General features: G+C 35.9%; 3 protein-coding genes across 6 annotated transcripts; 2 read left to right on the top strand and 1 right to left on the bottom strand.

The window, feature by feature from the left end:
• The first annotated feature begins 715 nt into the window (after window positions 1-715).
• Window positions 716-2,911, top strand: LOC149948583 (DENN domain-containing protein 10-like). Its single transcript, XM_090173626.1, has 7 exons — window positions 716-838; window positions 1,039-1,238; window positions 1,301-1,529; window positions 1,599-1,710; window positions 1,779-1,987; window positions 2,056-2,150; window positions 2,291-2,911. The coding sequence occupies exons 1-7, from the start codon at window positions 799-801 to the stop codon at window positions 2,471-2,473; spliced, it is 1,068 nt and encodes a 355-aa protein (XP_090029752.1). The 5' UTR covers window positions 716-798; the 3' UTR covers window positions 2,474-2,911.
• Window positions 2,619-17,832, bottom strand: LOC149948582 (uncharacterized). Of its 3 annotated transcripts, none has more exons than XM_090173631.1 (5): window positions 17,762-17,832; window positions 4,873-5,092; window positions 4,699-4,813; window positions 4,420-4,625; window positions 2,619-4,357 (listed from the first exon to the last, which is right to left on the bottom strand). In XM_090173631.1, the coding sequence occupies exons 2-5, from the start codon at window positions 5,086-5,088 to the stop codon at window positions 3,980-3,982; spliced, it is 915 nt and encodes a 304-aa protein (XP_090029757.1). In that variant the 5' UTR covers window positions 5,089-5,092; window positions 17,762-17,832; the 3' UTR covers window positions 2,619-3,979. The 3 variants fall into 3 exon arrangements, with proteins under 3 accessions (XP_090029757.1, XP_090029756.1, XP_090029758.1); XM_090173630.1 differs by lacking the exon at window positions 17,762-17,832 and adding an exon at window positions 17,010-17,150; XM_090173632.1 differs by lacking the exon at window positions 17,762-17,832 and adding an exon at window positions 5,525-5,586.
• LOC149948581 (4-hydroxy-2-oxoglutarate aldolase, mitochondrial-like) lies at window positions 4,542-25,353 on the top strand. Of its 2 annotated transcripts, none has more exons than XM_090173627.1 (8): window positions 4,542-4,677; window positions 17,843-18,052; window positions 20,445-20,573; window positions 21,080-21,207; window positions 21,285-21,419; window positions 21,489-21,585; window positions 24,968-25,104; window positions 25,170-25,353. In XM_090173627.1, exons 2-8 carry the CDS (start codon window positions 17,851-17,853, stop codon window positions 25,323-25,325), a joined length of 984 nt encoding a protein of 327 aa, XP_090029753.1. In that variant the 5' UTR covers window positions 4,542-4,677; window positions 17,843-17,850; the 3' UTR covers window positions 25,326-25,353. The 2 variants fall into 2 exon arrangements, with proteins under 2 accessions (XP_090029753.1, XP_090029755.1); XM_090173629.1 differs by lacking the exon at window positions 4,542-4,677 and adding an exon at window positions 9,836-9,979.
• The last annotated feature ends 1,648 nt before the right edge of the window (window positions 25,354-27,001 follow it).

Below are 27,001 nucleotides of genomic sequence, written 5' to 3'. Positions count from 1 at the left end.
ATTTTACTCATTACATCGCACTCGGGAACTTGACCAACCCATGGAAGAAGTCTACTTCTTCCATGACCAACCTTCCTAACTTTTTATCTTTACTCCCCCATTTTTTGCATTATTACGCAAAAACAAGCCCTGATTATAATAATCACTGTATTATCTGTTTTGCTTTATATTTTAAACGACCTTTCTTTAACTCGCCATACTGCATTTATCGTTCTTTTAATTCAGTTCTATATATATTTTTAACCTATAACTACGTCCATTATAATACACTGTACGGCTGCACATATACTTATTCTAGCTTAATGACCGATTTCTTGATTAATAAATAGATAAATAAATAAATAAAATACATTTTCGAAATTAAATAAATTCAAACAAAGTTCACTCGGAGAGGTAAAAATGACAGTTTCCAAAAATCACCGCTTTGGAGAAAATAGGAATAAGGCATATTATTTCACCAAGAAGACCAATGTTGGTCAAAGTACTGCGTTTTATCTTATATTATAAAACTAGTTTTGCTTCATATTGTTGGTCTCTCTTATATACCATAGACAATTCTTACGAATAGATTTCTATCATTTTCAAACTAAAATTCCGGAAAATTAAATAAAGTATAAAGAAAATATAGATGCCAGCACTGGGCGGGTAGCAAGAAAACAAGAAATCATTCTAAGCTATTTTGTTTCGGCTGCTACAGAATTTGCACTAGTATGGATTCTAAATGACTTGGTTTCAACTTTCCATTCTGAGTTTCAGGAATTTAATGAAATTAACCTTTTAAATCTAGTTAATCAACAAATGACTCTCGTTAGCGATTTAGTTGCGATTGGACTTATTGGTAGGTAGCTTGAATCTTTTTGGTTTTGAGAAATTAACTTTCAAATACAATGTAGGGCATTTGGCCATATAGATGAAATCAATTATTTGTGTATAATTTTACCCCTCCAACTATTCTCTTTTAATTTTTAAGCACTGTTTATGATAAGCCAATTTTATAGAATACAGTTTCTTAACTGTGCCCTTTTTTCTATATCGTAGAGAGGGATACTAACAATGATATTCTTTGGACATGGTGTTATCCCTCGATGGCTCTTGATCAACGAAAATTACTTTTAAGTAAATGTGGCTTAGATGGTGATTATTCAAATAGACATTTACAATTTCGATATTGTCATCACCACCAATCTTGGTATTATATGTATATTTCTGATGTTTTTGAACCTGATAAGTTAAAATATGTGAGTTCATAATGTAATAGGATGGGACAATAAGAGCTTAAATATTCATCCATGTTGCTTAGGTGAAACAGTTTGCTTTAGTCATTGAGACTAAGGATTTTAATCCAGAAAAATATGAAGCTTTAGGTCGAATACTCAGTAAATCTTATTGCAAAAGTGGGAATCCAGCTGTCACGCTGAAACTATACTTATCCGTTATAATAAGAGGATCTTGCACAACTGAGGAAAATGGCACATTCCTAGTAAAAGACTTTGATCAGAAAAGTTCTTTTGCTAATGTATCTGTAAAAGGCAAATTGAATTTTATATTATGCTTTTAATTTAGGGATTCTCTTTTACTTAATCCAGTTTATTTTTTAGATCTGATTAGAATGTTTGGGCTAGAATCTATTTTAATATACACGGCTCTAATGCTGAAAAAAAGAATTTTAGTTTACCACCATCGATTGGACGCCTTGCTAAGATTTATGAGGCAAGCGCAATCTGTTACATTTAAGATTATATCAAATGTGAAATTAGATTGACTAATATTAATTTCAGAGCTCTCCCCGCATTAGTTTGGCATAGGCAAAATTGGGATATTCTATATCCGCATATGGAAATAACAAATTCAGAACTTGGAGAGCTATCATCATTGCCCTATTATGTAGCAGGCTTTTGCGACGCTGCTATCGAGAGCAGGACTGATCTTTGCGACCTTTTTATAAACCTAGCTGCTACGGAAATTACCGTTCCTCCTCATTCTAGAGGTGAATCATTCTAACTTGGAAATAATTAGTTTTAAAAATTCCAATTATATTTAAATTGTCTCCATCAGATTCTTTCGCAATGAGCAAAACTCATAAGGAAATTGCAGTGTTTATGGTTAGGCAGTCGGAAAATAACGATATATCCGAGCATCAAGTTATAAAAGTTGGTTTTAATTCCATTTTTGCTGGGAGTGAAATTTCCAGTATATCTAAAAAAAAATTTAATTTTGGAGTTTTCACTCCTTGAATAACAACTAGGCTCAGTGTTCAAAATTTAAAAATTGTATTTTTCTGTACAACCAGGACATTTCCGATAAAACATCTGAGCTTTTGAACAACCTTAAATCGCTATCGAAAGCGTACGACGACACATCAACTAAATTATCAATATCTTACGAGGAATTGAAGGAAAAAAAATACAGCCCTGCTTTGGAAAATTTCCTTTGGCAATTAGCCGTTGCTGAAAACTACATTGTAGTTACGTGAATCTGTAGATTCGTAGTGACTTTCGTTATAGGAAGCGGTTCATATTTTAGCTTTTCTTAATAAATTTTTTTTTTAACATTTTATGTAGTTCTTTGGGTTAATATAGATTAACTTTTTTGGCATTTAGTATTAAAGATCTTATTTAATTTTATATAAAATTTTACATTTTGTACAGAAATATAATAATTAAAAATCCCCCCGTACATACGTATGTAATGTGGTAATATACTGCAATTGGCACTAATAATGTTTTTTTTTCAAATTAAATTAGATTACAATTTAACATCTTTGTATAATTTATCTTTTATCAATTTCAATAATATTTAGGCATGTGCGAGCATTGATTTTTGGGTTTTGGGTTGGCTTAAAGTATGAAAAATTTCACTTGAGTATCGAGCCAAACTTAAAAATTTTAGCGAGCTTTTAGGATTAGCTTAAAAAGGGGGTTTAGAGTACTCGGAAAATTAGGCTAAGCTGTATTTCATCAGAACTTATAGAACTTGTACTTTCATTAAACTAGAATATTCACTTTCATCACTAGGTTCTACTATTTCTTCATTAAAAGAATATTTACTGTCAGACCTTTTCTCCGTTTATTTGAAGCCATATTTGTGAAGTCTAAATTAATAATTGGCCGTACAAGGGATTACAACAAAGAAAATAGTGGACTGATGTACTGCAAATAAACAGCTTGGGTACCCTATGTTATGTAACGTGGTTTTGGTTTCGTTTTCTACATTTAAAATCTGTGAACAATCAGAAACAACTAGAATTGTATCTCACCCAATAAGAGATCTAAAGACGGGACCAAAGGGAATTATTTTATAGCGTTTTCCATTTGACTGCTCTGATCAACATTTTATGTTCCATTTGCGTTCTTGGATCTGCTCAGATTAAGTTTTGCGTGATCCATTTCCCGCTCTGGGGTGCTACAAGATCGCCCAAAACTGATCTGCCCATTTCGACAGATCATCGGATCAAGATCGAGATTGGAGAAAATTTTTGCGTGTTCCTCTTAGATTTTTTGGCAAAATGGCAGACCAAGACGCGAAAATTCAAATTACTAGCAGACGAAAAACAACAAAGCGCGGAAATATGTTCATGGAATGTTTCATTTGCGGTTTTACTCTAGTCGATTGGGGCGAGATATATGACGTCAGAGACAGATTCGGAGCGAATCTTGAGCAATCAAATGGAAAACACTATAAAAGTTTCGAGTACTTGAATGTTAAGACTAGGCCTCGAATTGAGGCTCGAACCATTTTCAAGCTTTTCTACTAAGACTTTTCGAGCTTCGAGCCGAATACTCAAACAAAATCCAGTACTCGCACATTCCTAATAATATTCTTTTAATTTACATATTTTTTTCTATTACCATTTTAGAAGTTACTATCAAGTATAATATTTCGTTTCAAACAAAACACAAGTTACTTTTTATAAAAGAATAAGTTATTAGTAAAATTAAAAAGTAGACTAGTCTCAATCGATTTGTTAGGAAAAAGGGATTCAAAGTAATTTTCTCAGTAAATATTCTTTTAGGGTTGATGGTAATGGCAGGCTTTTGATTTTGGGTGCGCTGTCTTCGTCGTAATTAATGTGCCTCTGAATGGTCTCGCGACATAAATGTTTTAAACACTCTGGTTGGGAGGACACGTACCACTGATACAGTTCTTCATTAGCATGGTATGTTGGACTTAGGATTTGATGTTTTCGTAACCAAGTTGCAAAGTTTAAGGTATCACAACCGCTTAAAACTAAAACCTTAATGGCTGGTAAATGTTGCTGGAAAACTTCGCGTTTACGTTGCATAACATTGATTGCCCGAATGCAACAGTAAAGTGGTGTTTTCCATTTAAAATCCACATAATCTATCGCAGAATTAGCCTGTAATTAAAATAAACAATATAATATCTAATATTTAAAATCAGATTTTTAAATTTCTTTACTTTTATTAGGACTTCAGTGATTTCTCCAAGACCCCAAAGAGCCGAGTAGTGAAGAGCTATTTTCCCAAATCTGTTGGATTCGTTTACTCTGGCACCAGCTTGGATAATTGCCCGAACCGTATCAACGTTGTTGTGAACCAGAGAATTTTGGACACAAATGTGGAGAGGAGTATTCAGATTGTGATCTCTTAAGTGGAAATTGGCTCCTATACAAATTGGAAAAGGGACACTTTTTGAATATTTCCTTTTTTTTTAAATGTGAGTTATTTTTGGAAGTACCTGCTATTATTAATAATTCGGTTAAGATAGCTCGGCCGTGATAAGCAGCCTTATGCAATGGGGTGCATCCAAAACTATCTGGTTTATTTACAATGGCACCAGCAGCTAGTAAAATCTATGAAAATCGATTATTGAAATATCACTTTTGCTTATTCTTGAATGTGTTTTTCATACTTCAACAATGTTTCGGTGGTTTAATGAAACTGCTTCGCACAGTGGCGTACTTCCATCTTTGATACTGGGGGGTTCGGCGCTTTGCCAAGGGTAGTTCAGATCAATTCCCGCCTCCACCAGGATTTGTACAGTTGCCGCGTCATTTCTCATGACAGCAACGTGTAATTCCCTGACATCAGGTGGCATTCCATTCAGACTCGACCGACTTCCCCCCATTTTACTGTAAATTGAATTTTGATTAATTAAATATGATAACTCACAAAACATTTAAATATTTGTTTGTGCCATTGAACTTGGTTCATATTTTGCAATGTTTCGTAAGGAAAATATAGCAAAGCTAATCCGAATGAGGTGGAGGATGGCAGGACGTTTGGATTTTGATTTATAAAATTAGTTCAGCGTGAAATTTTTTAACTGCAGGAATTATATATAATCAGTGCTGCAGATTGGAACATAATGATATGTTTCTATATGCCGCGGATAAATGTGTGGTGCCAAAAATTGCTCCACCATATCATTTTTATAATATAACTTCGATATTTGTAGCAAATAATTATATCAATTTGACGTTTTACTCAAACAAAATGCGATTATTTATATAATTAGCATAATAAGAAATGAACCGATGCTATCGGAATAATATAACCCATACCAAAAGTAGCATGGGTCTTATGCGACTTTTGCCTATACTGAAGGTATTTTCCCCGTTTTAAAATTTCGCGCGTAAAGAGATAGCTGAAATGAAAACTTTACTATCGCCACCTAGCGGCTGTTTTTCCTAAAATTAGGGTTCGTGAATACCCACAATTCCGTATTCTTTCGTGGTTTTTTCTTTGCGAGAACGAAGTTGTGCGATGTCAGCATTTATTTAAGTAGCTCCCAATTAGTAAACGGACTCCCTTTTTAGAAACTAATTTAGAATACATTAGTTAATTAACTCAATGAAGGAGATGCCCGAAATTCAATACAGAAATAAGGATATGCAACTCTATATACTAATTGGCGGACTTCAATATAGACTGCGACGCTAGCGAAACCTGCATGCATGGAGAAAATGTCACGGGAATGGGGCTTGACAAAAGGGAGATGAGAACGACAGTTGGGGAATTAACGACCTTGAAGCTCACTGGACGACATAACGCCCGAAAAAAAACCCGGTTTCGACCCCATTTTCGGTTCGCCTTTATTATTATCACGATTACGATATGTCTCCTTACGTTTTCTCCACGATTTAATAAATAATAAATTAATTTCGAGTATTAAGAATGTCGTCGGTGTGCGAATGTAAATGGCGCCGGATAAAATTTAAATTTACAATATTTATGTTTATTATATAATAAAATTATTAAAATGGATAATTTGTCACATATTATATAATGTTTAAAAGTATTCATTTTATATATTAAGTAATTTAAAAAAATTTTATAATAGAAAATGTTTCAGTCCGGGCTCAAACACGTGACATTTCTGAATCAATTCCCTCACAGACGGTATTCGATTTTCGAATTAAATTTTTAGCGCACGCGCACGGAGGTAGATGGCTTTAGTATCGCTACGAAAAGTCTTAATTTTTTTTTAAAGTGCTTGGTTGGAAAACTGATGAATGAGTGGAAAAAATTGGGTATAAATGTATTTTTGGGGAATAATAGCTTAATACTCGAAATGTTTAACTCGTGAACTATTCAGCGTAACAATAGTTTTATGAATTTATTAAAATTTAAGTAAATGAAGTTGGTTTACTGATTTCAATAAAAAAACTATTACTAGCAAAAATAACGTAATAACCATAAGTATGACACTTCCCATTGTTTAAATGCAAATATTCTTACCGAACCAATTTTCGATACTGACACTACCGCCAAGTTCCGAATAGGATTTGTAATTCGGCTAAATTTTGGTTAATTGTCATACTTTACGTTATGTTACTTATGGTGGTATTATATGTAAAAAATTATCACAAATGACTGCAGCACAAGTCAAATCGAAAAATCCCTAAGAAAAATGGCACTGTTTTAAAATAGTTAATTTACAATAGAAATTCTTTTCATTATGGTTAAATTAAATTCTATCAGAAGTATATGATGTCTAGTACAGATAAGTATTCATGAAACTATATTGCTAATGTTATTCACAGACTCCAACCGATTTTTCAACATACGTTTCAGAATATAAAAAAATAGTTTTAATAAGCTATTTTGTCAGAAAATAAATATTGTTTAATTTGTACATTTTCCCTCGTTAGGTGGATATGCTTCCGCGATTTAGAGGGAAACTTCGAAACGATTTTATATACTTCTGATACTAAAATTAAATAGAAACGAAACAGCTACATTTCTTCAATATAGCCAAAGTTCTCTTATTTTAATTTAAATTACAAAACATTATTTTTGGAATATCGACGAATGATTTTGATTAGAAAATTATCTTATTTTAATTTACTTAAATTACAAAACATTATTTTTGGAATATCGACGAATTATTTTGATTAGAAAATTCTCGTTTTAATTTACTTAAATTACAAAACAATATTTTTGGAATATCGACGAATTATTTTGATTAGAAAATTCTCTTATTTTAATTTAAATTACAAAACATTAATTTTGGAATATCGACGAATTATTTTGATTAGAAAATTCTCTTATTTTAATTTACTTAAATTACAGAACCTTATTTTTGGAATATTGACGAATTATTTTGATTAGAAAATTATCTTATTTTAATTTAGGTAAATTACAAAACATAATTTTTGGAATATCGACGAATAATTTTGATTAGAAAATTCTCTTATTTTAATTTACTTAAATTACAAAACCTAATTTTTGGAATATCAACGAATTTTTTCAAAATTGAAGACATTCTGGCAAATTAAAAAAAAATCCCTTTTTTCCTTCAAATCGAAAAAATATCTATCGGGAACTTCAAAAATCTCTAAAAATGGACAAAGTGCCTCAAAGTGGATGACCTAGTTCGCCAGTGATGGACTCGGAATAGTTCGATGGGATGCCCCCCACCCCTATAGATTCATGCTAGTAAAGACAATGGTCAAATGTCTTTTCAGTAAAAGACGATGAAATTTCATAAAAATTACGCTTATCGCTCTTTCTGATGTACGTATTTTAACTTATAACATTTTGGTCAATGTATAGTATCATAAGTGTTATAATTATTTTTCACATAAGTGTGTCAGTTTTCTATCTTAACGTTATATTTTTTAATGAGAGCCATTAATAGAATGATCGAGCATTTTTGGTGAACTTCAGACTAACAAGGATCATTCCGAAGTGTAACCCACCGATTTTGTTCAAACTCGGGGGATTGGTAGACCTTCGTGTATCATGAAAAATCCTAAAGGGAATTTATTCAATGGGCAACGGTTTTGCCATGGCAACGAAAAATGTTTTTGACAACAAAAAATTTAAATTTTCCCATTGAAAATAACATGGGATTTTGACCTCAAATTGATCAAAAGTTGATCAGTTTTGATGTTTTTTTTTGTCAATTTTTATCTATTTTTTTCTATTTTTGGCATTTTAGAATTTTTGAAATTTGTTAAAATTTTTCACAGGGGGGGGGGGGGGGGCTAGAAATCGATCAGAATCCCATGTTATTTTCAATGGGAAAATTTAAATTTTTTGTTGTCAAAAACATTTTTCGTTGCCATGGCAAAACGGTTGCCCATTGAATAAATTCCCTTTGGGTTTTTTCATGATACATGAAGGTCTACCAATCCCCCGAGTTTAAACAAAATCGGTGGGTTACACCTCGGGATGTCTCCTTGTAAGTCATTAGGCAAGGCACAATGGGTGCTTTTAAGTCGTCGTCAAAGTAATCGCGTGCGGCGATAATTTGTTTTTGAGTCGCGTATTTTTCTCACTAGAGGCGCTTATGTTTTTCTGTTATACGTAATTTTTACGTCACTCCCCACATAGCTATCAGTAATTATTTAAATTAACCGACATTTATGGAATATATTTATATGCTTTATGGTAATTACTAACAAAGGTATCTTAGGGCCCCCAGAGGTCCTATAATTCCTATAAAATCCTATATTTTCACAAAGGTCCTATAAAATCCTATATTTTCACAAAGGTCCTATAAAACCCTATATTTTTAGCAAAATCCCCAAAAAGTCCTATAAAATCATATAATTTGGATATTTTGCCCATTACAAATCCCACCACTCGGTTAAATTGCTAGATTTAGCTATAGGATAAATTCCTATACCAAGTCATTCTAGTCTATACTTTTGTTATTGTTAACACGGTTAGCTACTAGTATATTTTTGTGATAAAAAATAGAAACTATTTAACCATTTTAAGTGAAAATCAAAGATTTATTTCACTAATTATAATTTTTTTTAAATGCATAAAGTTAGTAAATGAAATAGCATATATAGTTCTATAAAATCCTATAATTAAAAAAAAATCGACCTACAAAGTCCAATGTTTTTAGAAATATAATCCTATTTTTCCTTTAAAAAATTGAAGATTATCTAATCGTGAGAGATATTGGAGAAACCTCTGCTACGATTAGAGGTCGGCGGAACGAATAAATTAACCTGCCAAATTTCGATTAACCATAAAAAGTTGGGTTAATTATTTTCTATTAACATTTTATACGAATAAACAACGATTTAACATGCAAAAATAATCGGTTTTTTCGTATATTTTTTGGATAATTTGCGGTTATGAATAAAAATAAATAATTGGATAATTTCTTATTCAAACGCCGACCTCTAGCTACGATTATTCAGCAGAAATCGTCCTAATTATTTCTACTAACTGCCGCACTTATGAAACAGAATGATAGACTTATGATAGTATATATTTGATGTAGAGGGGGAAAGCGTTTGTAATCGCAATTGTTATCTCGTATCAGTCCAATGTTATTTTAAATTTGATATGGCACTCGCGAAAGTACCGTGCCCGGGATGGGGGACTTGGAAACTCCTTCTTTTACTATCTAAATAGTAAAAAGATTTGATGGAATCCGTACATTGTATAATCAGATTCTTACAAAACTAGAGTTAATACTTCAAAGTAGGCCACCTAATTTTCCTTGGGCTCACTCGAGACTTTGAAAAGACATTCTAGCGAAAGCGAATGTGGTAAGAGCCAACTTTTACTCGTAACATTTTGCTTAGATTTACATCGTAAATTTTCCAAAGAATTCACGACTTAATATTGAAAAATGCAAAAACTACCCCTCCCCTAAGGCTACGTAACCGAGCTATTTTTTCTCTACAAACGTAAAAAATCCAAAAAATCATAGCTGGACCAGATTCTGGTTTCCGTATTAATAGAATCAGTTGGGCTTATCAGATGGTATTGTATATTGACCCCGCGTTGTAATTGAGGAAAGTTTTGTCTCGAAAATGTTTCTTTAAACGTGTCAAGATTAAGCGTTATTTATATAGGTCTGAAACCTGACCGTTATACGTAATATTTTTCCCATAGCGTAGTTTATTTATAACTTACCCAAAAATAATAGAAATGAAAGATTTGTAAGGTACGCTTTAAGTTATTTTTAATAGTTTTCCATTCAATTTAAGCAGATTATTCTGCATTCTTCGCGTGTAATATAATATTATATTGGGCGCATTCAATAACTTGAACCAAATCAAGCACCTATTGAGAATTATTTATTTATAATCTCTTTCAAAAGCGGTTTTTGACAGACCGTTCTTAAGATTAAAAAATAAACTTGCCAAAAGTTATTTTTATTAGTAACGGCTTTAGTATTTGTTAAAAACGTCTCTTTTATATTTCATTTATTCTGTTCATTTTGAAATAGCTCGAAGAATAATAATACTATTTATTAAATTTGTCAATTTTTATTTTATTTTATTTTTTGAAATTTCAATTCGTAAGTCGGAGTTATGTATTGAAAAATAAGATAATGTTGTAACTTTAAATCTGAAATATTTATATCATTTATTTATCATTTAAGTTATTTAAGATTTGAAGGGGCATTTCGTTTCAACTTAAATTAATAACGAAGTATTACGTTTCAAACATGGTGGCCCGAAATGTAAGGTTTTATTAGGGATGCACCGATATTGGTACATGCATTAAAGGATTTATATACCCCCGTACCGTAAAATATCGGCGGTAACATCGGACGATATATTTGCCGATAATAAAAAAGACTATCATAACAGTAGTGTATATTGCGACGCTAATTTCAGACACTTCTACTATAAGTGTATTTAATTCTTAATTATTTAATTTCGGCTCTAGGGTTTCCCTAGCGTCAACAAAAGCAAGAAGGATTCTCGTTTTGGTCGTTAAACTTTATTCCGGGTATAAGAATGTATAATTGATTTAACGAGTTGTTGGAACGCTGTGGTTATATGCCGGATTAATAATATTGATTAATTAGGCATTTTAGAATTTTCCGAATGAGACCCGAATTTTCAATAGGCCATATCTTAGCAGCCGTTCGACGTAGCCGGAAAACAATGGCACTTTCTAAATATGAATCAACCCTTTAGAATCCAAAAATTCAGGTTTCAGGGGCGTAACATCATTATTAAAAAAGTTGTCAAAAACGATATTTCGCGTTTCCGGCGAATATGGAAATGCTACACGTAACTCAAGGCATAGGTATGAAAGATATTAGTAAAATATTAAAAATAAAATTAGTTTCAACTTGCTATCATTCATAGTCTTTTAGATAATCGCAAATAAGGGCCAAAATCCCAACGGCCGAAGACTTATTTAACGTTTATTCCCATTCGACCGAAAGAATTTTAAAATGTAGCCCAATTGGCGGGGTGATTTGGTATTTTATTTATAAGGTATGTACTATCGAAGATCCATGTTTAGGTTAGGTTAGGTTAGAGTTGGTTAAGTTTACTATTTCAGTTTTGGTTCAGTTACTTTTCTTGACTAGGTGAAGATAAAAATATAATTCATGCTCATTCCATTTTATTTTCAAATAAATGCATAGTACAAAGATATTAAAATGGCATAGCTAGATTCATAGCAACTGCATCTAGTAGGGAGAGTGCTACTTCATTTTGAGATTTCAAAGAATTATCGCGGTCTTTGTAGTATTTTTTGATTGCGGTTGCATACCTTAAGTTCATTTCAGCGTATTTCTATGGGACACATAAAAACCGCACGTTTCGGCGGAATTCGGTCGAATGGGACTAAAGCCTTATTTAACAGAGTGTACAGGGAGGTTACGTGAATAAATCAAATTTTGAAGATGGTAATTTTTAGGTCGATGATTGGCGAAGGTGAAAGGTTAAAGGAAGCTTGAGAGAGGCGTTTCGTTGAAAGGTGATTAGTCGAAGTATATTTGAAAGTCGGTTGTGGAAATTGGTGACACGTGTCCGCGTGTGGTACCACTTTTTGGACCCGCGGCACTTTCGGTAGAAGAGAGAGTAGTCTTTACACTTTACGTTTGTGAAGAAAGTCCGATTCCGATCAATGTCGAGAAGAGCGGATATCGAAGAATAGAGAGAGAGGGGTTCGATGGCGCGCAATGGGACAAGATGTTAACGCGCGCAAAACACTGTGTAGAGGAGAGCCATTCTAACACATGTTGGGGTAATAAAAACTTTCGCGAACGAGAAAACACCTTTTGTAAAAATAATACGCTAATGAGAAACATTTGGGCTTGGACACCCGTACGGGGATAGAAAATATAAAGGGGCTTAAAGTAAAATAGCTAATGGATAACGAGAATGCTTTCCGCGTGTGTGAAAACGAAAAGACAAGATGCTAGGAAATTTTACAAAGAGCGAAATAAAGTGCTGCCAGATGTTTTAAGAAATGAATGGTAACTTTCAGAATATAGGATAATTCAAAATTATTTTAATAAAGTAAGGATTATAAAAATTAAGCGTCGCAATATGATAAAATCATTGTAAAAGACGGTTCAGTACACTGTTATACCATTTTATTCTAATTTTTTTTATAAAAAATGTTTGCAAGAGCATATCCGAATGTTTAATTTCATTTAACGTGATACATATTTTCTATCACAAATCGAACATTATCATTAGTTCAGGGTTGCCACGGTACCTGGAAAACCTGGAATTCCTGAATATGGGTCTAAAAACCAGGGAAAAGTCAAGGAATTTAAAAAATTAGTCTAAAAATCAGGGAAAGGTCAGGGAATTTAGGTTGCAAATAGAAAACCTTTAATAAAATTTTGGGTAAAAAATTCAAAGTTTTCGCACAAAATAAGTCAGGGAATTTGGATGTGAAAAAACTATGGCAACCCTGTAGTTAGTTAATCTAAATTTTTCTATTTTTAAATGTTTTTCTAAAAATATTGGCGTGCATAACTAGGTTCTATGATAATATATTGTAATACCTTTTTTGTAAATGACGTTACAAGCCCCCCCCCCTCCCTCTAAATCCTGGTTTAAAATTTTAAATATTTAAAATAAACTCACCCGAGTATAAATGTAATTCGAGCTTGTACGGAAATAGAGAAAACATACCACAGAGTCGCGAATACGTGGGATAAACTAATGGTGATATCGATACACGTGTAAAAGACGAACTTAGGATTTAGTAAAGGTACATTAACGCGAATAACGGGACTTTGGTATAGATATAACGCTAAAAATATGAAACCGTTCCGACAGTATTCATCCCAACCTAAATGCTACCCTCTGCAACCTCGTTTGTACCTCAAAAAAAAAATACTTTCGCTTTTGAAAGAAAACTCAACCCCAAAAGGTTGTCACTAAACAATCGAACAAAACTTTGTGTGGGTTTTGGATAATTTTCTTCCAGCTTTTGAACCTTTCGCGATATTTAAAAGAAAAATAGCATTGTGATTCGATCAACAATTGCCAGAAAGTGAACAAACTGGGTCATACCAACACGTGCTTCATATTTACAGACCTATAACTTTATAGTGCAGTTTAAATCGTCGAAAATTGAGTATTTTGCGAGTTAGACAATTCTATTGTTTTTGATTAACTCTTATTATGGGTTAATTTATTTTCTTTCTTCTAAGTTATTACGTAAAAAACCGTTTAATTTTTTTTATAAACATTTAATAATTTAACATTAATTTTTCTTCCGTTTGGAAAAGTTTAAAATTTTCATAAACCTCAATTTAAGTGAAATAATTTTAATATTTTCCAGTCAATGCGTACATTTATAAATTTTTCTTGAATTTTAATTTGTTAAAGATTTAGCACTTTAATTGTTTGTTTTAAAGTGTTTATTTAATAAGAACGTTTTAAATTAAATATTTTAAGCGTTCTTAAAGTTTTTGAATAATTTTCGCGCGATTTCTTGAAAAAACGTTTTGTTTATTTAATTGCTAAAATTAAACAAAAAATAGTTTTTTTGGCTTTTATTTACTTGAACTAAAATCGATCTATTTTATAAAATGTATTCTAATATTTCGACTTTATTATTGTCCATTGGCAATTTTATTGATTAGTTTTAAAGGGTCACACCGGCGTTTGAATTTGACCCGTTTCACGCGCTAGTTTCCAGAATATGATAGGTCTTATTTGCTACCACGTGCTAAATTCGGGCTGAATTTGTCAAACGCCGGTGTGGCTCTTTAATTATAATCAAATTAATCAGTTTCAGTAATTTTAAATCTTGTTTTGTTTCATTTTTTTGAAATTAATAATTTTTAAATAATGGCTCTTTATCCGGTCTAATTGATGTATAGTTTGTTTCTATCAATTATCTAATCTAAAATTAAATTAAATCTTTATTAAATTTAATTACTATATAATATTTTTGTTTGCTTAGATTTGTTTTGTATTGGATTTAGAACCTTTTTTAACCAATGATTGATGACTTAAATCGATAATGTTTTAATAAATAACTTCATTTAAATCACGAATTAAATCGAATAAATTGAAATCAGTCAATCTTGGTAAAAAGCAAATTTTTGGACTTACTGGTCTAAGGGAATCCAATCGTAAATCATGAATTTATAACACATGAAACTGTTAACGCAGCTACGAAACATGGCGTTAAAACATGTCCACATGGCCATCAACCCAAATGGCGACAAACAGAAGACGGAGAATAATGAATGAACTTCCCTCCTCCAGCGCGGGACGATTATATTTAGGGAAACTTGATGGTATTACTTAGTTAGGAGGAAACTTGACGTAATAAGAGTGGGGCGCGGGCGGGTGAGCAGTCATCCCTTTGCCAGAGTTCCATGGCCAGAGCACCCATTTACCCAGTCTTCCCCATTTTCACGATGGCGAGAGGAAACTAAGGGAAAATTGGCAGAACGAAAGGATAGAAAAATGTGAGAGTGGTCGCGAAAATGTAACTCGGCTTGTTGTCGTTTTTATTTAAATTGCTTTTTATAAATTCTAATGCATGGCTTGCCACCACCCTCCTACGCGTTGTAACCCGGCCACCTGAATTAATGGCTTTAAAAGTCGCTCGATTACTTAGGCCTAAGGTGGTGCCTTGGTTATTAGACTCGCTGATTATATTTTATTATTGATACTGATAAAGCCTAGTTTTAGTGCAATATTGTGAAGGGGATTCGAAAAATATTGGCATTTTAATTTACTAGTTAATGGGAATCAGTGTGGGCTGATTTAAATCAATTTGATTAAAATCAAGATTTAAATAGTGATTTTTTTAATAAAAATCATTGATTTAAATCACACAATGTAATTCAATGGATAAATAAAAAATGTCAAAAAAGGTTCTTAAAAAATTTAAATACGTAGAAAATCTGTGCAAACTAAAATATTAAATAGTAATTAAATTTAATTAAGATTTCATTTATTTCAAGATTACCTAACTGATAAAAAAATATCCGTTAATTATACAGAAGAAAGAACCATTAATTGTATAAAAATCAATAAATTCAATGAAAAATTCGATTTAAATAAAAAAAATCAATTGATTTGATTTTTATTTAAAAAATGAGCGAACCCTGATGGGAATTTATTTAAATTGCTCTTGAGAGATTATAAATGATATTGATAAAGCCCAGATTTTTAGCAATATTTAAAAGGGGGTAAAAAAATATTGGTATTATCATTTACTAGTTTATTGCAATTTTTTTAAATCGCTCTTGAGAAAGTTTTATGATGCTGATAAAGCCCAGAACAATTTGGGTATTTTGGGAATCCAGGGTTGTGAAGGGGAAAAAATATTAATATTATTAATTAATACTAAATTTGAATTTATTTAAATTGAACATATTGTAAGTTGCGTGTTATACATTATAAAGATATTGATAATTTATGAATAGAGTAGTGTCAGTGCTACATCACGCAACGTCACCCATGCTTTTTCCTATAGAGAAAAAAACGCGCCTAAAATGGCGGCCATGGCCAAAGCTACGAGGTGATACTACTCTATTTAGATACCGTAAATAATAAGGTAAAATTTATTTATAATTAAATAACAGGCTAATAAATATGCTCAAGTTTTCAGAATATTATTTACAACTGAAATGCACAAAATCCTGTTCCTTCCATACTTGTCTTCTTTTGAAATATCATTTTGAAGTGGTTGGGGCGAAAATAGGAAAGATAAAGAAGTCTAAATGTTTGTTTGGCCTCTATTTCTTTAGAAGCAAATAAAATCAGGTGCCCCTTTCATAAACACAATGGCCATCAGAATATGCTGTAGATACCAATATTGGTAAATTTGCTCATATTAAGAATTTCACTGAAATATCAAATGAACTTTTTAACAATTTATTATATTTTTGAGATAGTTGAATGTATATTTATGATTTTTCTAATATAAAGAAATTCAGTGAAATATCATTACATAATGCTTAACATAATACCTTTATGGCATACTTAGAAGGGATTATGTATTTATGTTACATACGGAAATATTAATTGAAATATCTAATTTAATTTTTAAAGTGTTTTTCGCCAATTGCCATTCGTAAATTATGAAATTCAAAGCGCTAAAAACTTTCCCAATATTACTATAGAAAATAAATAAAGAAATTATATTTGTGCAACATTTATCTTCATTTTAAACTACGTATTAAATCTCGCCTTTGTTATAATGTTGGGAAATGTCAATGACGTTAGACCAAGTCCTAACTTGATCAAACGCGTGCCATGATCCCCGTCATATTAAACGTTTCACGTATTGGATAATATATTAAATTCATGGAAATACTCTCTCATAAGTGAATCAAATTACCTAAAAAAGCTGCTCAATTTTCTCTTCAACATCGCCGAGTCTTATTTTGAACGCCTGAATCCGGAAAATGACAAAGTGAACTTCAGCGAACGCATTGAGGTCGCCATTTTCCCGAGGAGAGAGACACTCCGTCGCGATTGGCTGATTGTCTCGGCGGGAAACGCGTCTTTGAAAAATCCCCGCGAAAAAGGAAACTACTTTAAAATGGAAATTGCATTTTTCCAACTCATTATTTAATCGTAACTTGTTAATTACGTTTAATATAAGCGCGTAAATTTCCTATCTTCGGCATAATAAATTTTAACTGAGATCCATTTTTGGAATGCTTAGTACCAAAAGAATATAATTACATTTCATGTAAGTGTCAGTTACTCAGTTCTCAATCTAGAACGCGATTGTACGATAAGCCATTTCTAGAGAGCTTGATACCAAAGGTTTATAGTTATCTTTCATATAAGTGTGCCTGTTATCGCAAAATTTTACTGATAGCCATTTGTAAAATGAGTAGTACCAAAAGACTATAGCTATCTTGTTGAGGTTAACGGTAATAGTTAGTAATAGGGAGCTGTTGGCTCGCGTGGCATGAAGGGCTTGCCACCAACCTCCTACGCATTATAACCCGGCCACCTTAATTATGGGCTTTAAAAGTCGCTGGATGACTTAGGCCTAAGGTGGTGCCTTGGGTATTAGCCTAGCTGATAATTATAATAATTATTATTATTTTTCATAATTATTATAAGTATGTCAGTTACTTATCTTTCGTCGTCCACACTTCAAATTATACACTTTGATTTAACGTACGCTGTATATATATATATATATCTATATTTCAGAAACAAAAATGTCTGCCATATTACGAAAAACTGTTTCCAAAGCGGTTTCCGTCGTTCCGAACGCTTTGTTTTCGAGAAATTCAAGTTCAAAGACGCTAGATATTTCTGGCGTGTATCCTCCAATTACGACTCCTTTCGACGACCAAGAAAATATTCAATTCGAAAAACTCAAAATGAATCTCGAAACTTGGAGCTCTGTTCCTTTCAAAGGTTAAGTTTCAACTTAATTGCGTTGTTTTTTTTGCTCTGTTTTTATAATTTTTATCCACTTCGTTTGAACAAGCATGTATTTTTATATACTTGGCTGTATGACTAAAGTAGCTTCGATTCTCATTGCTCTCCCAATCTACATCACAGGAAATTTCTCTAAAATATAATTTAAAATAAAGGGCCCCCAGATAACGTATAATTCCTATAAATTAATATATTTCATATTGTACCTAATTTTTCTTATTTTAAAAAAATTGTACCTATAAATCCTTATCATTTTAAAAATTGTCATTAGATAGCTTCTGAAACGCTTATGGGAAATGTACTAAATATCGCAACTCATAGGAAATCTTAAAAAATCAGGCTCTTACTTGATAATAATGATGAATATTACCTCTATTGTTTATATTTTGTTATAAATTAATTTTCTTATTTATTTTTTAACACTTTATGTAAATATTAAATGTGATAGACCAAAATTTTAAGTTTTAAAGTATTTGACTTTTGTTATAATGGTTTTTATACAGGGTGTCCACTAAAAAACGAAAAATGATAAAAAACTGAAAAACGTTTTTCTTAATTTCAAATCTCTATGCAACATTTCTCGTGCAGGGGTACATTTACTAGGCCGGGAGTAGTGGCTCACTCCTGTAATCCCAGGCGTCCGGGAGGCAGAGTTTGTGGAAGGCCGTGTGAGGACGACTACCAATCCCCCAACGGGTGGTCGGGATACTTCCGCCACGGGTGTCCCCACCCCTGTCCCCACGTGTCCCCCCGTTGGCGTGGCCGTTACACATATCTCACCCTGATTAATCAGTTATTGTGTGTGTGCTGGTGTCTAAGGCCTCGGGTCGACACCGATGTTTGTGTATCTCAAAAAAAAAAGGTACATTTACTAGTGTAATATTTAATGACTTTGAACCAGTGGCGTAGCTAGCATGGGTGACACCCGGGGCGGATATCATGGTGTGCTACTTACTAGTGTCTAGTTTGTGTAAGTTTAAAAGATTTTCACGGTCAGGTGTCACACCCAAATCACACCAAAACGGGTGGCACCCAGGGCGGCCCACCCCCGCCACCAGCCCCCTAGCTACGCCACTGCCTTGAACCATGTCTTCAAGGTCATTCAAAAACCATCTCGAGAACCGTTGGGTTTACGGATTTGGTTAAAATTAGAAAGTGGTTGCTCACCATATTGTTAGTTCAAATCACTTTGATTTAACCAATCAGAAGCCGAGAAATTAAGTGTTCATGAATTGAACCTGATTTCAGTAAGATTGGTTGTCATGACAACAAGAAAGAATAATAAATGCCTTCCGTGAAATTTCCATTGAAATGTTGAACAACATTAAACGAGCTCAACTATACAGTTTTTATTTGATTTAGTCACATAAAAACTAATCAGATTATTTTATTACGAAACACAGAATTCATCAACCTTCTCGGCTTCTGATTAGTCAAATCAAAGTTATTTGAACTAATAACAATCAGCTAGGCTAATCACCCAAGGCACCACCTTCAGGTGGCCGGGTTAAAATGCGTGGTGGCAAGCCCTTCGTGCCACACGAGCCAACAGCTCCCCACACCTCACTATTACCGTTAACCTCAACAAGTTTTTATGGAACGGGAAACCGAAAAGCTCGGGGGGAGATAATTTGCAACTCAACGCAGAAGGAGTTGTTCCGAGTTTTCACCCAGTGCCACAAACTGGGATCGAACACGGCTCTTCTTGCTGTGAGGCGAAAGTGCTAACCACTCCGCCACCCCACCTAATATGGCGAGCAACAACTTTCTAATTGGAACCAACACCGTAAAGGCAACGGGTCTCGATATAGTTTTTGAATGATCTTGAAGACATAGTTCAAGGTCATTCAACTTTACACTAGTAAATGTCCCCATGAACAAGGAATGTTTCATAGAAATTGGAAATTTTTCGAAAAAAAAAAACGTTTTTCAGTTATTTATAATTTATTTATAAATTCCTATAAGTGCTATAATTCCTATAATTTAAAGACAATTACCGCTGGGAGCCCTGAGAAAATAATACAGTGCTTTTTAAAAATAGTAAAACACGTGCATAACTTTGAAACTGCATTGGGCACTAATTTTTAGAATGTTTAGTATAAATGAAGGTTAAAGTGTTTTTTCGAAAATGCCGAAAAATAATTTGCTTAAGTCGAGTTAGCTGGTTTCGGAAATAAGATAGTAATTGTCTCAACATAGTCATAGTCGCTAAGTATAAGTAAATGCTATTTTTTGGTCCAACATTGCATTGTTTTCACGCGCTGATCGTTTTCATTGTTATAAAAGAAAAATGATTCGAAGATAATTTTCATAACTTCATTGTTTATTACCTTAATATTATGTTAAAAAAATATTTTTTTATCCGAAGGTTACGTAATTCAGGGTTCGACCGGAGAATTTGCCTATTTGACCAACGAGGAAAGAGTCAACGTCGTGAAATTTGTGCGCCAGAATATCTCCAAGGATAAATTGTTGATTGCAGGCAGTGGCTGCGAATGTAATTATTTCCTACGATTGTTGTAACTGAAGTACTGCTATAGAAGTGTCCCTAGATATATTTATTTACTTCTCGTTGCTTTATTGCGTAGAAAATAGTACATTTCGAACACTCGAACAATCTAAATGTTTCAATCATAAAAGTAAACAATATCAAAAATATACTGTATACATCTGTACACACTAACAAAATAGTGCGGGGTTAAAATACGTTATACATATACAGTATAAGGCTGTATCACAATTGAAAATAAAAGGCAATAGGTGTTTCTATAAAATAAAACAATTAAAATTAGAAATATAAAATGTTTTTATCTGCGTCACGAGCGAGTTTTACACGCGGGTTTCAGATCACATTGTCACATAACCTCCCGTATTTTATAGAAACACCAATTGTACATGCAACCATGTTTTGTTTGGGGGGGGGGGACGTGTCGTTTGTTCCCCTGGTTACGTCACTGATGCTTTGGGGCTTGAAGGATACTTGTAATGTTCCAATGGTTTCAGCCACTCGAGCCACGATTGAGATGACGCGAAGAATGCACGAAGCCGGCGCCGACGCCTGTATGGTCGTGACGCCTTCCTACTACAAAGGTTCCATGTCCGACGAAGCCCTTTACCAACATTACACCAAAGTATAAAGGTTTCGATTCCATATAGCTTCTTACGCGAAAGAATGTCTCCCAAGATTCTTATTTAAAATACCATCTAGGTGGCCGATTCTTGTTCAGTGCCAATAATTCTGTACAGCGTTCCTCAGAACACCGCCTTGGACATGAACGCCGACCTGGTCATCCGACTGTCTTCGCATCCGAACATCATTGGCATGAAGGACAGCGGAGGAAATGTATACATTCTTCATGCTTGCTAATCGCGCCAGTATAATTCGGTTGATGTGTGGTTTACATTTTCCCAGGTGGCCAAAATGGGGAGCATCGTCCACAACACCCAGAAAAACAACTTCCAGTTACTGGCTGGTTCCGGTGGCTTCTATCTGCCCGCTTTGACCATTGGTGATTATTATACCCTAGTCGAAACTTGGAGAAATAAAAGCCTACAGGAGTAGTTAACGGGTGGGCTGTTCCGTTACCTCAGTGACTGCCTGGTCCTCCCTCTCTGGTCCTCCCTCTCTGGTCCTCCCTCTCTGGTCCTCCCTCTCTGGTCCCCCCTCTCTGGTCCCCCCTCTCTGGTCCCCCCTCTCTGGTCCCCCCTCTCTGGTCCCCCCTCTCTGGTCCCCCCTCTCTGGTCCTCCCTCTCTGGTCCCCCCTCTCTGGTCCCCCCTCTCTGGTCCCCCCTCTCTGGTCCCCCCTCTCTGGTCCCCCCTCTCTGGTCCCCCCTCTCTGGTCCTCCCTCTCTGGTCCCCCCTCTCTGGTCCCCCCTCTCTGGTCCCCCCTCTCTGGTCCCCCCTCTCTGGTCCCCCCTCTCTGGTCCCCCCTCTCTGGTCCCCCCTCTCTGGTCCCCCCTCTCTGGTCCTCCCTCTCTGGTCCCCCCTCTCTGGTCCCCCCTCTCTGGTCCCCCCTCTCTGGTCCCCCCTCTCTGGTCCCCCCTCTCTGGTCCCCCCTCTCTGGTCCCCCCTCTCTGGTCCCCCCTCTCTGGTCCCCCCTCTCTGGTCCCCCCTCTCTGGTCCCCCCTCTCTGGTCCCCCCTCTCTGGTCCCCCCTCTCTGGTCCCCCCTCTCTGGTCCCCCCTCTCTGGTCCCCCCTCTCTGGTCCCCCCTCTCTGGTCCCCCCTCTCTGGTCCCCCCTCTCTGGTCCCCCCTCTCTGGTCCCCCCTCTCTGGTCCCCCCTCTCTGGTCCTCCCTCTCTGGTCCCCCCTCTCTGGTCCCCCCTCTCTGGTCCCCCCTCTCTGGTCCCCCCTCTCTGGTCCCCCCTCTCTGGTCCCCCCTCTCTGGTCCCCCCTCTCTGGTCCCCCCTCTCTGGTCCCCCCTCTCTGGTCCCCCCTCTCTGGTCCCCCCTCTCTGGTCCCCCCTCTCTGGTCCCCCCTCTCTGGTCCCCCCTCTCTGGTCCCCCCTCTCTGGTCCCCCCTCTCTGGTCCCCCCTCTCTGGTCCCCCCTCTCTGGTCCTCCCTCTCTGGTCCCCCCTCTCTGGTCCTCCCTCTCTGGTCCCCCCTCTCTGGTCCCCCCTCTCTGGTCCCCCCTCTCTGGTCCCCCCTCTCTGGTCCCCCCTCTCTGGTCCCCCCTCTCTGGTCCCCCCTCTCTGGTCCCCCCTCTCTGGTCCCCCCTCTCTGGTCCCCCCTCTCTGGTCCTCCCTCTCTGGTCCCCCCTCTCTGGTCCCCCCTCTCTGGTCCCCCCTCTCTGGTCCCCCCTCTCTGGTCCCCCCTCTCTGGTCCCCCCTCTCTGGTCCCCCCTCTCTGGTCCCCCCTCTCTGGTCCCCCCTCTCTGGTCCCCCCTCTCTGGTCCCCCCTCTCTGGTCCCCCCTCTCTGGTCCCCCCTCTCTGGTCCCCCCTCTCTGGTCCCCCCTATATGTAAGCTGTACAATGCACCATTATTGCATGAGTGCAGTGTTTCAAAAATACTATATTGTGCATACCACTGGTAAATAGTGGTAAGTAATGGTAAATATTGTTAAAAAATGGTACATAACTGTAAATAATAATACCACTCTCCTACGTAATTTAACCCGGCCACCAGTAATTGGCTTTAAAAGTCGCTAGTTGACTTAGGCCTGTGTGGTTTCTTGGCTATTAGCTTAGCTTAGCTTATTGGCTTATTATAGATTAAGCTTATTATTAGATTAGCTTATTATTAGATTAGTATATTATTAGATTAGCTTATTATTAGATTAGTATATTATTAGATTAGCTTAGCTTATTATAGATTAGCTTAGCTTATTATAGATTAGCTTAGCTTATTATAGATTAGCTTAGCTTATTATAGATTAGCTTAGCTTATTATAGATTAGCTTAGCTTATTATAGATTAGCTTATTATTAGCTTAGCTTAGCTTAATATAGATTAGCTTATTATTAGCCTAGCTTAGCTTAATATAGATTAGCTTATTATTAGCTTAGCTTAGCTTATTATTAGCTTAGCTTAGCTTATTATTAGCTTAGCTTATTATTAGCTTAGCTTATTATTAGCTTAGCTTAGCTTATTATAGATTAGCTTAGCTTATTATAGATTAGCTTATTATTAGCCTAGCTTAGCTTAATATAGATTAGCTTATTATTAGCTTAGCTTAGCTTAGCTTATTATTAGCTTAGCTTAGCTTATTATTAGCTTAGCTTAGCTTATTATTAGCTTAGCTTAGCTTATTATTAGCTTAGCTTAGCTTAGCTTATTATTAGCTTAGCTTATCTTATTATTAGCTTAGCTTAGCTTATTATTAGCTTAGCTTAGCTTATTATTAGCTTAGCTTATTATAGCTTAGCTTAGTTAATTATAGATTAGCTTTTCTTATTAGCTTATTGTTAAATTAAAAGAGAAGCGAAGTGTTAGATTAGCTTTTCTTATTAGCTTAGCTTTTCTTATTAGCTTAGCTTTTCTTATTAGCTTAGCTTTTCTTATTAGCTTAGCTTTTCTTATTAGCTTAGCTTTTCTTATTAGCTTAGCTTTTCTTATTAACTTCTTATTAGCTTAGCTTTTCTTATTAACTTCTTATTAGCTTACCTTTTCTTATTAGCTTATTATTAGCTCAGCTTTTCTTCACTTATTCTTAGCTTAGATTATTATTAGCTTAGATTATTATTAGCTTAGGTAAGCTTATTATTAGCTTAGGTTAGCTTATTATTAGCTTAGGTTAGCTTATTATTAGCTTAGGTTAGCTTATTATTAGCTTAGGTTAGCTTATTATTAGCTTAGCTTAGCGTATTATTAGCTTAGCTTAGCGTATTATTAGCTTAGGAAAGCTTATTAAATTAGCTTCACTTAGATCAAGAAAATCATGAAAAAATCTGAATATATCAACTTTAGAATATCTTAAGCTTTATTTTAATTACTCTAAAAGTCTGCTCTAAATCTTCAATATTTTATCTCCATAAATTTATTTTTAAATACTCTAAATAATGCATGGAAATATATTATCTACCATTATCTACTATTATCTACCATTATCTACTATTATCTACCATTATCTACCAATATTAACCATTATTAACCATTTACCACTTTTCTTACCATTATTTACCACTTTTCCTATTTTATACCATAACTTTATTCACAATTATTTACCACAAGGTCTGTTAAATCCCACTTCGGTACCCTGCATGGGTGTACAGCGTTTTTGAATGTAGTTGCCTCCTTCACATATAGGTGGGGCCAAGGTGGTTTGAACCCTCTTACGGGCTGGGCTCCATCCCCTTGCAGCCACCGACGAAACCAACTCCCCTTGGCTTTATTTCTCCCAGGTCGAAAGATTAATTTGCTTCGAAGTCCGAAACTTTTCTTTGTCGGCCCATAGGCTGCGTAGGAGGAATATTCGGTTTGGCCAACGTTTTGGGTCGTGAACTGTGCCAATTGGGCGTTTTGGCTAAAGACCCGTCTCGATTAAGCGAAGCTCGGCAACTGCAACATCGTTTGATCGCTCCCAACGCCGCGGTAAATCACGTTTTCAATTTTCAAGTTTTTTCTTCAACTGTTGATGGGGTATCTGTTTTGTGTAGGTAACGGTGAAGTACAGTATCCCCGGAGTGAAGCGAGCCATGGAATGGTTCGGCCTCTACGGAGGACCGCCTCGGTCTCCCATCCAGCCGCTGAATCCGCAACAAGTGCAATTACTGAGAAAGGATTTTGTTGATAATGGTTTCTTGAATAATTAAATTTTAATTTTTGTTACGCTCTCTAAAACAGTCATTACAAAGTCGCTAATACTTTTTCAGACGAGGTCTATAAAACCGGGATGAGTCTGCGATGGTTATATCCCATACATCCCAATTCCCATTCGACCGATATAGCCCATATATTTATAAAAATAGCGCGAAAGTTGGCGGGGTCCCATTCAACCGAATTAAGTCATATCTGATTTGGTAGGTTAGGTTAAGTTGAATTAATATCGGATTGTGTTTGGCTAGGTATTGTCCTCTAGGGGCCCTAAATGGGTTAGAGTGTGCAATAACTGGTGGCTTTACCGGGGAGTCGGGGTCCGGCTCTTGTAACCCATAAGGGCGGTGGCGCACTGGGAGATGTTAGCTCTGATCAAATGGTCCTATCTCCACCTCCGACTTCGGTTCAGGCTAACGGAGAGGGTCCAGGCAAACTGGCCGCCTCGGCGGATTGGGTAGCCTGCTGTGGGGCGGCGGGCCTCCACATACGGGCACGGCGGTCCTGTTTCCCGGCCTTTTGGGGCCCACCGGGATCTCCGGTGCCAGCTGTGCCGGGTTACTTGGGCCGCTGTGTGCTCGTCGTTCCCCTTTAGGAGCTCTCTCCAAAGGGTTTGGCTCCTTACTTACGTAGGTAGGGTGTCGGCTGGAGTTGCTATAGCATCCATTCTAAATCCCACTGCTGTGTGCGAAGTGGGGATTGGTCCACCCATTGCTGCACCTTCTGCTGGGTTGAGTGGCTTGCGTCAAAGGTGTGACCATCAGTAGTAGGGTTCTGCTACCCATGCTGGATTTGTCACCTGTCCGGGCTAGGGGGACGCTGGCCTAGGGCACTATGATGATAGGCCTCCGGTGGTATGGTCTTTGTTACTAGGTACACCGGGCTATAAATTCTGACACACTGTCCTCTAGGTTGCGTTATAGACGGCCCATCGTGATAGCAAGAATGGGGTTGGGGTCACTGGGGTGGCGCGGCGCCGTCAGGCGCCAATACTTAGAATACATTGCACGTTTTATGAGTCAAACCGACACTAAAGACATAGTATAGGGTATAGTATAGGCTATAGTTATGGTTGATCTTAGGTAAGGTTAGGTTAGGTTAAAATCCGCCAAAATCGTATGATTCGGCCTAATGGGAATTCGGTCGTATGGGAATTCGCTTGTATGATTTATCCCATACGACCGAATGTATAGTAGTTGTATCATGAATGTATTCATTTCAAACATGAATATTGAACTGCAATAGGCAGTCTGGCCTCAGTCACTAGGACGGGAGGGGCTTAGTTATTATGACGTTTGTCACGCGCGGCCACTCAAAAATTGTATTGAAGCGAATCGTTTCAAAACTTGACTATAGCTTCAGTGGTAGGCCTAGCACGAAATTTAATTTCTAAAATTTTAATACAGATCTTTTTTATTGGGCGAAAATAGGTAAGAATATTATAAATAAATTCCTTTATTTATGATTATTAAATAATTTGGTTAAAGTATAGGTATTTTCTAAGAACCACCAGTCATTTTCTTCGCCGGTTAAATCGTGCAATTCCTGAAACGTTTTGTGGATCCAGTCAACGACAAACGCCTGCCTCCTGATTGGCTGAAGTGATGACGTAAAGCGCAGAAAGGCACCGCCCATCTGAGCCCCAGATGGTAGAAAGGGTAATGATATAGTTAGA

The sequence above is a fragment of the Leiobunum rupestre genome, chromosome 4 (assembly GCF_980474605.1).
Source record: "Leiobunum rupestre chromosome 4, qqLeiRupe1.1.hap1, whole genome shotgun sequence".
NCBI classification, from domain to species: domain Eukaryota; kingdom Metazoa; phylum Arthropoda; class Arachnida; order Opiliones; family Sclerosomatidae; genus Leiobunum; species Leiobunum rupestre.
The sequence above is the reverse complement of the archived record's forward strand: the minus strand, read 5'-3'. Positions and strand labels throughout refer to the sequence as shown.

Excerpts from the sequence above, each read along its gene's own strand:
- LOC149948583 (XM_090173626.1), top strand. The coding sequence starts at position 799 with ATGACTCTCGTTAGCGATTTAGTTGCGATTGGACTTATTG. Across the intron at positions 1,239-1,300 it reads AACCTGATAAGTTAAAATAT|GTGAAACAGTTTGCTTTAGT; the intron begins GTGAGTTCATAA and ends CATGTTGCTTAG. Across the intron at positions 1,530-1,598 it reads TGCTAATGTATCTGTAAAAG|ATCTGATTAGAATGTTTGGG; the intron begins GCAAATTGAATT and ends TTTATTTTTTAG.
- LOC149948581 (XM_090173627.1), top strand. The coding sequence starts at position 17,851 with ATGTCTGCCATATTACGAAAAACTGTTTCCAAAGCGGTTTCCGTCGTT. Across the intron at positions 20,574-21,079 it reads TGCAGGCAGTGGCTGCGAAT|CCACTCGAGCCACGATTGAG; the intron begins GTAATTATTTCC and ends CAATGGTTTCAG. Across the intron at positions 21,586-24,967 it reads TCTGCCCGCTTTGACCATTG|GCTGCGTAGGAGGAATATTC; the intron begins GTGATTATTATA and ends GTCGGCCCATAG.
- LOC149948582 (XM_090173630.1), bottom strand. The coding sequence starts at position 17,041 with ATGTTGAAGAGAAAATTGAGCAGCTTTTTTAG. Across the intron at positions 4,814-4,872 it reads ACCACCGAAACATTGTTGAA|ATTTTACTAGCTGCTGGTGC; the intron begins GTATGAAAAACA and ends CGATTTTCATAG. Across the intron at positions 4,626-4,698 it reads CGAATTATTAATAATAGCAG|GAGCCAATTTCCACTTAAGA; the intron begins GTACTTCCAAAA and ends CAATTTGTATAG.